Here is a 12,300-nt window from a genome sequence, read left to right as displayed (position 1 = left end):
TTTTCTTAGTTTAAAATCTCAAACTTTAATGTTGCATTAACATTTTGTATAAATAATTATTTTATACAATTAAATAATATAACTTGCAAAATTTTTGTGTAACTAATTAAAAAGTAGCAGCTAGTTATTTTAAGCCAGAATTAAAGCAAGATGTATATAGCTTTAAACACACCCCCTACTATGATCTCTAGTTTATCTTAATGTATTATCCTTGCAAAGACAATGGTTCCTCATTTGAGAGGCTGCCTCTCCTGTTCATATACCACTTACCTACCTGAAAGTAGTTTTTAATATCCTACAAAACTAAAAATCCTACATTCCAAGTAGTTTTACAGTTTGCCCCCCTCCCCCCCAAAAAAAGAAAATTTAAAATAAATTGGACTAAAATTTTACTCATTTTACTTAAATGAGTTAGTGGGGAATGTGTTTAACTACCCGCTATAGTTTTACTATACATAACATTTAAATCAAGCTAAATAAGTATTGGCAGAAAAAATATTGTGGAGAACTGCTAATGCTTAAGAGAATGATCGATATGGACTTCTTCTCCTTCCTGTCTTGTCTGTGTCTATGATTGTTCCTACTTTATATGATCTGGTTCTGAGCTGCATTTCTAGTTCTTTTAATAATTTCATCTATAGAAATTCTAGTCTACTTTTTGTAATATCACTTGCTTCCTCCTTGGTCATCCCAGCCTCTGAGAACTTGATGTCCTCTCATGTTGTTCTTGAGGGAAAGTAAAGGCCATATCTTGTGTATCCAAATGCCTGAGGAATGAAAACTTCAGTGCTACTGCATAGTTTGATCTGAACTAGAATTCATACTTCTGAGTAAAGGACCAATCTATTTTAACACAAGCTATTTTAAATCCTTTCCATGACAGCTGTCCTGATACCAGAAATAATATAAAAATAAAGTGTTATTTTAAAATAGGATACATTCTGAGGCTTACTCATCCTGCATTTCAGCTTCTCATATTGTCCTATTTTGTAATTCACATTACAAACTTTCAAACTCCCTTTTCATTACCTGTCTTAATTTGTCTGCTACTAAATATTTTTTTTCATGTTGAGTGCTATGCAGTTTTGGAAGAACTCATTTGGACCAATTGTATTTTTAGTGATTATATTTTAAAGTTTCTGTATTGCAGTGCAGGAACTCATAGCCTTTTAAGGGCTTCTGGTAGTGCTTTATTGAATTAAGCTGGCAAAACAGACCATTTTTCATTCAGAGGTTTTGAATCTTTATTCAGTTCTTCTCACGTGCTTTTCAGGCACAAAAGCCCGTTTTTGTTTATTTTTTAAAAAGCAAAACTGCTGTAATTCTGCCATATTGGGAGAAGCAGGCCACAAAAAGACCATTTAGGGGAACTGAATCTCTGCATGCTAGGGGGCAATACAGAGGCAATTTTTGTGGGGTGTTTGTGGTCAGTGAATTTACTCTATACAGATTCACTTCATCCTTGCATAGTATCTGTGTTGGTGCAGCTGCATTGGTGATCTGCCACTAGCTTCAGGTTGAAGTGGAAGGAAGTTTTTTTTTCTGAGTTTCCACTCTCTCAACCTTGTGGAGATGAAAGAAAATGTAGGTGTAATATTTATTACTGTTTCTGTGGGGGACCTTCTCTGGTGGAGAACCTTCTGTTTAGGATGAGTTCAAATAATAACCATGGCAGATATCCCTTTGGCAGTATGAAGCCAGCGGGGTGGAAGGGAGGTACTGAAGCCCCAAATCTTTTTTGGAAGACCAACAGTCCAAGGAGTGTGGAGGCAGAACTGGAATATAGTCTTTCAACTTAACCCTCTCCTGTGGATTTTACTGTAGGTGGTGGAACGAACCCTTGCTTTTTAAATAATGCACTGCTTGGGCTGAAAAAGGTCTCATAGGCTTTGCACACACTTTCCATAAAGAAGATTTAAGAATTGAGTCTTGAAAGGGAATGAAATGTTTTATGTTTTTCCTTACACACTCTGCAGATAACTAATAGCAGTTATAGCTGCATTGACTTCAGTGGAATTACACAGGGAATGAATTGGCTGGCAAGAAGCCTAGGATACCAGCATAACAAAATTTGGCACTGATCTTGCAAACACTAATGTACTTGCATAACTTTGTGCATGTGAGTAGTCCCATTGAAGTCAATGAAGACTAGTCTTGTATAAATGTGTGCAGGATGAGAACTTGTGGAGTTTTGTGTAAGAGAGGCATGATCTGTGAGCTATAAGGAGAGTTTATTCAAAAGAATTTGGAGGAGAAAGAAAAAAAATCTTGGAGTCACTGTGGATAGTTCTCTGAAAACATCCACTCAATGTGCAGCGGCAGTCAAAAAAAGCTAACAGAATGTTGGGAATCATTACGAAAGGGATAGATAAGAAGACAGAAAATATCCTATTTCCTCTATATAAATCCATAGTACGCCCATGTCTTGAATACTGCATGCAGATATGGTCACCCCATCTCAAAAAAGATATATTGGAATTGGAAAGGTACAAAAAAAGGCAACAAAAATGATTAGGATACGGAATAGCTTCCATATGAGGAGAGATTAAAAAGACTGGGACTTTCATCTTAGAAAAGAGACAACTAAGAGGGGATATGATAGACATCTATAAAACCTGATGTCCAGTAAGTAAATAAGTATGTCACATAACATTGGGCCTGATAGTGGATGCATATTTACCATCTTCCCAGAAGAGACACTTTTGGAAGGTTATGGATAAAGCCTCTAGAAGGATTAGTCACTCGCATTTTGGATTTGTTGATGATCTCTCCCATCTGCTGAAAGCCAGGCAAAAACTTTATACTGTGGTTGACGCTGCTAGAGAGCATCTTGAAAGGAGATTCGCTTTTCACACCCTGGTTCTAAAATAATGATAGGCATGGATGCCTACAATCTGGGGGTTGGGACAAGGTATCTGGGAAATTTTCACTGTCTATGATCTTTGGAGACCTCAGGAGAAGAGACCTCATGTAAACTAGCTAGAACTGAGGCTCATCAGGCTGGTTCTCACATTCCTTCTTTCACACATCAGAGGGCAGACAATGCAAATGTTCAGACAGTGTGTTTGCAAGGTATTACCTAAACAAATAAGGGGAATTCAATTACCTCTGTGTAACTGACAATCCACCTGTGGAAATGATGCATTATTAATAATGTAGTTAGGTGAGGTAATAACTTTTTTGAACCAACTTCTGTTGATGAGAGAGGCTTATACAGAGCTCTACTTTGGATCTGGGAACTGCACTAAGAGTACGTTTCTAATATCGATGTCTCTCCAATATCCTGTGACTAACAGGGCTACAACAACACTGCATACAACTTGAGACAAAACTCAGCAACCTTTCTGATATTTGACTTTCTTTGCTACAAATCAGAAAGTGTCCAAGGTTCGGCTCAAAAATAGGCTACCAAGGGAAAGAACTCCTTCACACCTGTCCTTCGTTTCCCTTTCTTTCCAGAGTACTGACAAAGATTCAGTAAGACAGAGCAGTGGTGATTCTAATGCTACCAACCTGGCCACGGGAGACCTGATTCTCAGACCTTTTGGCCCTGACAAAGATTGTCCAATCAGTCTTCCTTGAGTCAAGTCTTGTCACAATAGAATGCCAGGGTGGAACGTTAAGGCTATCAGTCCCTGCACCTTTTACCACGGCTGCTAGGTTTCTAGAGCTGAGGGTTTTGTGCTTTTCTGTGGAGATCAAAGCAGGTCTGAGATAACTTGTGTGCTACCAGATGGAACCAGTTTGAAATGCATGCTCAAGCCAGAGTCCTAGACTGTGGTTTTTTTTTGTTTTGTTTGTTTTGGTGGTTCCTGCTGTCTTGACTTCCTTTCTCATGTTTCTAATGTCTTCACAGCTATCTCTGGCTACTGTATGTTTGCTTAGTGTTTATTTAGCTACAGTTTCTGTTTGTGTCCATGTGAAGAGTCATGGAGTTTGCTCATCTCCTAGTGTAACAATTTTTAAAGACTTTAAACTTCTACCTCCTGCTCAGTGGCCTAATGATCCTTGAGAGTTGAATTTGGCATTAACCAAGCATATAGATGGGCCTTTTGTGCCATGGGGATTTTAGATCTCTATGAAAGTTTATTCTTCTTGGCTGCCTCGTTGTCCAGGGGGGTCTTGGTGTTGCAGGCTCTGCTAGCCAGCCTACTTGACACCACAGTCCAAAATCACCAGGTGGTACTTAGTGTGTCACTATCTCTCCTGGTCTCTTTCCCAAAGCCCCAAAATAATACTAGGAGAAGAGCTGGTTATCTGTTACTTAAACATGACTAAGCCATTCAGAAAATTAAGCAGACTATTTGTGCCATTTATAATTAAAACAAAGAACAGCTAGACAGCTAAAGGATGGCTAGTGGATAAGACTATGCATCAGGTCATGTTATGAATTAGTGTTCCTATACCTAAATGTCTAAAAGCTAACTCACCTAGGGGCACAGCAGCTTCAGTGGCATATATCTGCAATAAGATCATAGTAACAACTGCTATACTGGGTCAGATCAGTGGCCGGTCTAGTCCGGTATCCTGTTTGCAACAGTGGCCAGTAGCAGAATTTCTGGGAGAATGAACAGAGAAGGGCAATTTTCCTCTCCTGGCTTCTGGCAATGAAGTTTAGGGTCACCCCAAGCATGGTGTGCATCCGTGACCATCTTGGCTAAAGTTCATGGAGGCTATCTAGTTCTCTTTTGAATACAGTACCTCTAGTTGTCACATCCCATTACAATGAGATCCACAGGTTAATTGTGTTAGGTGTGAAAAAATACTTTTGCCTTAAATCTGCTGCCTATTAACTTCATCACATGACTCCTGGTTTAGCGTTGTGGGAAAGAGTAAATAACACTTCTTCTCAAGTTGTGTCCCTATGGGTTTCCCACTTCAGGTGCACTCACACCTCTTATGCTTTTAATCTGAGATTTTTGGTGGTAGTGTCTGTTAGACCTGTGCATGTGGCTTCCTTGTGCCCTGCTTCAAGGCTATATAAGGTTATGTGGGTGAACTGCCTGCAGTTCCCTCTCAACTGCCTTAGCCTGAGACAAGCATTAGTGTGCCTTACTATTTGAAGTTGACAGTTGAGTCTGGTTACCTTTCTTCATTCTATTATTTATTTATTTTAGTTGCTGTATTTTATTTAGGTGTTTAGGGGGAGCCTTGCTCAATCCCTTTCCCCTTTAAGGGAGGTGGGAATCTTTCCCTTCTAGCTACTGTTGCCTTGGGATATGCCAGGCTCTCTGGGCTTTTGGGAGGTTCTCGGGAGACTTTCCTGGTCAGTGGTGGGTATTCTTGTTTATCTGTAGCTTGGAATAATCTTACCATGTATGTCCATTTGCTGTGCTTTTAAAGGAAAAATTGGGTTTTAAAACTGAGATGCTTAATGATGGAGCGTTCCCTCCAGCCACCCTCATCCTCAGTTCCCAGCCAGGAGATCTCCCTCCCTCCCCCCATCCTTACTCCCTACAGAAGTCTCTGTGTGAACACATGTCTCTGTCAACTTTGGCACATTCACCTGAGTCTATCTGAGGTAAATTCACAGAGAAGATATATAGAAAGAGGATCCATTCTCTGCAGGAGAAGTCTACCTCAAAAAGACCTCTGTCCCTGCAAAGCAAGACTGCTGTGGAGTCCTCTCATCCCACTTATCCAGACAAGACGCGATAAATCGAACCCAGAAGTTCGATTGCCTGCCGCTGAACCAGCGCGGAAGTATAGACAAGCCGTCAGTCCAAGATTCCCCTGCTCTTCAGACAAGGGTTTTCCCTTCTGATGCTTTTGAAAAGGTGGGAGGGAGAGGGGGTGGGGAGAGTTGCATCAAAGATGGGCCTGTGTTCACCCTATCTGCTTAAAGCCTTTTGGACACCCCAAAACCCTAGTGACCATACTGGGATCCTTGAACTGCGTATTGACAGCAGTTTTCTCATACCCCTAATCTTTCTTGTGGGGAACAGTTGAAGTAGAGGAGTGTCTCCCCCCCTTCCCCCCCACTCCATCTATCCCTCTCCTCTACCTCAGCTGCAAGAATCATTTGAGGAGCAGGAGGCCAGGGTAGATAAAGAGGCTACTCCGCAAACAAATATTTCTTCATCTTCCCCAAATGAGGTGGTAATGCTTGCCTAATAAATTATGGCTGATGATTTTAGACACCTCCACAAGTTAATTAAGCATATTGCAGATTCCCTACAGCTCCCTCTGAAGGGCTCAGGAAGTCTCAGCATAAGCTCCTGGATATCCTTCAATGGACTCCCTCTATCTGAGCTGCCCTGCCTACTAATGAGGCCCTGTTGGATCCTGCCAAACCCATGTGGCAGACCTCTGCAGTGATACTGCCAGCATATAAACAGGGCGATAAGAAATATTGCTTCCTAGCTATTGACTCTGAATTTTTGCAGACCCATCCAGCACCAAACTCCCTGGTTGTGGAGATGGTGAATGAGCCACAAATGTGGCAGGCAACACCACACGAAGGCCATGCCATATAATGACCAAAAACGCCTTGATCTCTTCGGCAGAAAAACTTGCTCATCTGTGACTCCTCAATTTAGGACTGTAAATTATCAAGCTGTCATGTTGAAGTACAATCACTCAAATTATGCCAATTTCAATACCTGGATTCAGTATCTGCCAGTTGATCAGCGTGAGCTGTTTCAAGCTGTTATCAATGAGGCTAGAATATTGCTACAAGCCTGGTTGGATGCAGTCCCCACTGATCTGTCTCTACAGCAGCAGGCATGCATAGGGCATCCTGGCTGTCTGAATTCCCAAAGGAGATCCAAAACCCGGTTGAGGACCTTTCCTTTCAGTGGCCTCAAGCTCTTCACTGAATCCACTGATGAATCCCTGCATACTCTTAAGAATCCCAGAGCCACATTGAGATCCTTTGGGATTTACATGCTTACAAACAAACAAATTTAGTAGTTCCCAAACAGCTCAAAGATCCCACCCTGCTTCATTCTCAGAATTCCAGAGTCCTTATGAATCACCCAGTAAGAAGTCAAGGTTCTAGAGGAAAAGACTGCTTGCTCTATTTGCATCTGCTGCTGAGCCTTCATCATCATCATCTAAGCATCAGTTTTGATGGGCTGGTCAAGGGCCCGGAACTGCCTCACAAAATCAAACTGTGTCCATACCATTCTACCCATCATGCACCTGTTGGAGACCGTCTCTCGCACTTTCTGTCCACATGGGAGAGTATCATATCGGACAATTGAGTGCTGGAGGTTATAAGATTGGAGTACGCTATCCATTTTACCTCCCTCCCTTCTACCACCCTCCCCCCCCCCACCTTTCCTGTTCCTCCTCAGGGACTCCTCTTATGAATAACTCATAAAGCAAGAAGTCAATTCCCTTCTGTGAATAAATGCTATAGAACCAGTTCCAGTTCAGCATGGAGGGAGGGAAGAACAGAGAGTGGAGGCTGATTTTAGATCTAAGACTTCTAAACAGTTTTTTGAAGTCACAAAAATTCAGGTTGGTATCTAACAGCTGTTGTTCTGTCATTAGAACTGAGGAGAGGGGTTGGTTTTCGCCCTTTGAACTTCAGGATTCTTGTTTTGTTTGTTCGTTTTTTTTTGTATCGCAGTTCACCCATTTCACAGATGTTTCCTGTTTTTTCAGCTGTGCCATTGTAAGGTGTGTAGTGTAGATATAGCCTAAGTCTTTTAGGAAATCACCTGACCGTTTGTAACTATTGTGGATAGGTCTAACAGTTTGGCGATTTCCACCCAGAGACTCTCCAGGTGGATTTCTGATTGTATTATATTGTGTTATGAATCAGCAGACACAGTCTCATTCTATCATGCTGGCCCATTCCACAACAGCTCTTTCTGTAACAGTGGCATTACTCAAGAATTCTTCCTATTCTGGACGTCTGCCACTTGGACCTCCATGCCTTTTCCAAGCATTACGCTGTGGTCCAGACTTCTAGATCAGATGCTGCTGTTGGAAATGTTGTGTTGTCTTCAGTCTCTGATTCGACTCCTAAGCACCCCCTGCTCCAGCTGAGGGTGTTGCTCTGTAGTCACCTGAAGTGGAGCACCTATAGACGCAGTACTCTGAGAACGAGCGGTTACTCACCTTGTGCAGTAACTGGAGTTCTTCAAAATGTGTCCCCCTATGAGTGCTCCATTGCCTGCCCTCCTTCCTCTCTGCTTCAGGGTTTCCTCTGTGGCTTTTGCAGTATAGAGGGAACTGAGGGCAGTTTGCCTATGCAACCCTTTATAGCCTCAGAGCGGGCACAAGGAAGTGTAGGGTGCATGCATGGGCCAAAGAGGTTTGAGCAACCTGAAGTGGAGCCACTCATCTCGAAGAACTCAAGTTACTGCCCACAGTGAGTAACCTTCTTCTCTCTTCACTTTTTCCACAGAGTTAATGATTTTATAGACCTTTATCATATCCCCCATCAGTCATCTTTTTTGTCTCCCCTCATATGGAAGCCATTCTGTACCCTTCATAATCTTTGTTGCCCTGTGTAGAATCTTTTCCTGTTCTACTATACCCTTTTTTGAGATGTGTCCTTTGAAATCTGTAGGGCTACTATATGCAACTTTTGTTCACATCTTTGTGAATCAGCATTCTCTTTGATGCTTTGAGGGCAGAGGGTGGCTTTTGGAGAGCAGTGCTTCAGATACTATTAAATTAAAAGAACCCCTCAGCCTGGTCATTGTTAGTTTGCTACAGTGGCACTTCGTGGAAGAAGTGTTACAAGAATTCTTATTGATAAATAGTATATCTGAATTGGTTGCCTCCACAGAGCTGCATTCACCTCCCTTCTCCTTTCTGCTTCAAAGCCTGAGTACTTCTGGAGGTAGAGTTTCTGATGAATGACTGTTGGGCAATGTATTTATATCCTCTGTATATGGAAAGCTGTGATTGATATGCATACCCTCCAACCGCTGTTAACTGCTGCTTATAAGCAGCTCTGTGGTCACATGGTTAGGCATATAAATCCTACAGTGTAGCTCTGTGGAGGCAATGCATTCAAACAACCAGAATTATTGCTGGCAAGTACCTCCTTTTCATGGTTCTAGGTAGATTTTTGAAACAAAAATATTAAAGCATGCAACTCGTTTTTATTCTCTTTATAGATGCTCCTCTTCACGTAGCCCTAAGGACTACACCACAAAGAGATGAGAAAATAGAAAAGAGAAGAACTTCCGCTCCTTCCTCAGTAAATACATTAAAGGCTCACCAACCTTCCCTTAGAGAGCAAAGCAAAGAGAACCATATAGACAGATCACACAAGAAACATCAAGAAAGGGAAAGAACTGAAAATGGTATGGCTTCTAAACTGGTCTAACATGGGATTATGTTGGGGAACTTCAGTGCAATATAAGGAATTGTTATAAATGTTGATACACGATTCTTTGGCCTACCTTTGTCCCCTACCAGATACTTTTGTAATCTTGAAGAGAGCATTAAGCAGTATTTTTCAGTGTTTCTTAGTTGTTTCATATATTCTTAAATAGGAGCTCTTCATCACAAAGCACTTTCCTCTGCTGAATTCTGCCTGGAAATCCTAATAATATGCTTCTGAAACTCCATTCCTTTCCTAAGAAATCATTTGTGGTATCACAAATTGTCAGTTATTTTAAGATCTAATGGGCAGTTAAGATAAGCTGTGAAAGAGCACTTAACCTTGAACACCGATGTATTTGGTAATTAGCAAATGTGTCAAGAATACATGTGAATGATAAATTATGGTTTGTCAGATTTAATGGATAAAGGTTAAAGTTTCCCAAAATGTATATATCCCTCAATGTGAAAGTTCCTCTTTCACTGTGTAGCTGTGTGAAAACGTTAAGACAAACACCCTATCATCTTTGAGTGAACACTTCACAAAATGATCACTCTTTCTGACCTATCAGTCCTCATCCTCAAAGGAAACCTGCACAATATATTAAGACAAGCCTTGAAGCTTAAACTCCTAACTCTGTTTCTCCCATCGACGTAGCTACAGCATCTCATGGAGGTGGATTAAAACTATAATGAGGGGAGAAGCTCTCCCATCGGCTTAGTAGCATCTTCTCTAAAACACTACAGCAGTGTTTATGCACTGGTGCAGCTCCGCCACTGTAGCACTGTATGTGAAGATGAGCCCCTACACCTGAAGAAGAGCTCTGCATGGCTTGAAAGCTTGTCCCTCTGACCATCAGAACTTGGTCCAATAAAAGATATTACCTCACCCTCCTGTGGTCTAAATTAGCTGTTACCACTGAAAAGAGAGACCTTGGAGTCATTGTGGAGAGTTCTCTGAAAATATCCATTCATTGTGCAGCAGCAGTCAAAAAAGCTAACAATGTTAGGAACTATTAGGAAAAGGATAGATAATGAAGGCAGAAAATATCATAATGCCATTATAGAAATCCATGGTACCTTGAATACTGCGTACAGAACTGGTCGCTCTATCTCAAAAAAAGATACATTAGAATTGTAAAAGGTACAGAGAAGGGCAGCAAGAATGATTAGGGGTATGGAACAGCTTCCATATGAGGAGAGATTAAAAAGACTGGGGCTGGTCATCTTAGAAAAGAGATGACTAAGAGGGGGATATAATAGAGCTCTATAAAATCATGAGCAGAGAAAGTGAATAAGGTAGTGTTATTTACTTTTCACATAACAAAGAACTAGTAGTCACCTAATGAAATTAATAGGCAGCAGGTTTAAAACAAACTAAAGGAAGTACTTCACGTAATGTACAGTCAACCTATGGAACTCATTGCCAGAGGATGTTGTGAAAGCCAAAAGCATAACTGGATTAAAAAAAGAGAAATTCATGAAGGATAGGTCCATCAATGGCCATGAGCCAGGATGGTCAGGGACACAACCCCATGCTCTGGGTGTCCCTAAACCTCCAGCTGCCAAAAATATCTGGTGCTGGCCACTGTCAGTCCATCTACTGGATAGATGAACCATTGATCTAACCCATTATAATGATGATATGTAAAAAATATAAAGCATATCGTGAATTCTGCTTGTTTTTGTAATCAGAGAAGTCCAGATGGTCAAGTCTGCTCCTCCTTGACCTAATTTGGAGGTATCAGGATTGTGAACTTTCTCAGCTCTTAGTTGATGGAATGGGGACGTTGAATCACTTCTCCCAGTTGTTTCTCGGGCATTTGAGGTAGATAGGTTTAAAAGATTTTTAAAAACGTGTATAAAAAATTGTATCCCTTCTCAGTGAAATTTTACTTGCATGTTGTCTATCATTATCCCATTAGTTCTTCAGCTGTCCATCGTGTTCCAGAAAGAAAAACAAAAATGAATCCTGAATTTCTTACCTTTTAAAAAAAAAACAAAAAAAAAAACGATCTCCTTTATATCTTGTAAGGAAGGGAAAAAAAGTCAGAGCTAATTTTTTTATTTACAGCATTTAAAAGTGAGTATTGCTGACCTCATCTTAAAAAATATTTTACTGTGTCCCTATGATTTATAACTTTTTAAAGAAATAATATTCTCACTAGTAAATATCTTTTTGGTAACAGGACTGTCCTATTTCATGGATATACAGTGCCCAGCACAATGGGGCCCCCTTTCCAGACTAGTGTCCAGAGCCTCATTGTAATATAAATTCACTAACAACAAATACTCAACCACACAAAACACAAAGATTAAAAAAAAAAAAAAGTACAGTTGGTCTTATTTTCCACACCACGACCTTAACACTACCTGTTTTTGTTCACAGTGGCCTAAAGGAAGAATCCGTCAGGGGCAACATGTTTGGAGGTCAACTGGTGGTGGTGAAGAACAGTGATAGAGAAACTATAAAGTGTTAAATGAAATGTTTAAAAGATTCTTATTCTAAAGAATCCCTCAGGACAATCACATTACATCTTACTTAGTCTTAGGTCAGGTCTACACTACAGACTTGTATAGGTATAACTACGTCGCTCAGGGGTGTGAAAAATCTGCACTCCCTGAGCAACGTAGTTCTGTTGACCTAATCTTCTGGTGTAGACAGCACTATGTTGACAGGAGCACTTCTCCTGTCGACAGAGCTACCACCTTGTGCAAGTGAATTAACTAGGTCGACAGGAGAAGGTCTCCTGCCAGCATAGTAGTGTCTTCACAAAAGGGCTACAGCAGTGCAGCTGCAGTGCTGTATGTGAAGAGAAACCCTTATTGACCGGGGTGATGTCCAGTGACCCTTTGCTTGTACTTCCTGGATAGATGATGTTGCACTGAACATGGCAAGGATCCGTGGGAGTGTATGAATAGGAGAACATATCTGGTATGTGGGAGGGATGGGCACAAAGAAAATGGCAGATTTTCTTTGAAAGTGGTAAGAGTCTGATATATTTCCAATGC

The 12,300-nt window shown here is 40.9% G+C and overlaps 1 protein-coding gene across 4 annotated transcripts in view; it reads left to right on the top strand.

Annotated features, from left to right (window-relative positions):
* Positions 1 to 12,300, top strand: part of PHF20 (PHD finger protein 20) — a 158,081-nt gene that overhangs the window by 75,942 nt on the left and 69,839 nt on the right. For 3 of the 4 annotated variants that reach the window (XM_054045842.1, XM_054045841.1, XM_054045840.1), the window contains one exon: positions 9,081 to 9,269. The exons of the other annotated variant lie outside the window; for it this stretch is intronic. In XM_054045842.1, the coding sequence (XP_053901817.1) occupies positions 9,081 to 9,269 (189 nt within the window). The remainder of the gene's footprint in view (positions 1 to 9,080; positions 9,270 to 12,300) is intronic. 4 annotated transcript variants of the gene reach the window in all.

Source organism: Malaclemys terrapin, chromosome 12 (genome assembly GCF_027887155.1).
Source record: "Malaclemys terrapin pileata isolate rMalTer1 chromosome 12, rMalTer1.hap1, whole genome shotgun sequence".
In the NCBI taxonomy this organism is placed as follows: domain Eukaryota; kingdom Metazoa; phylum Chordata; order Testudines; family Emydidae; genus Malaclemys; species Malaclemys terrapin.
The sequence above is the reverse complement of the archived record's forward strand: the minus strand, read 5'-3'. Positions and strand labels throughout refer to the sequence as shown.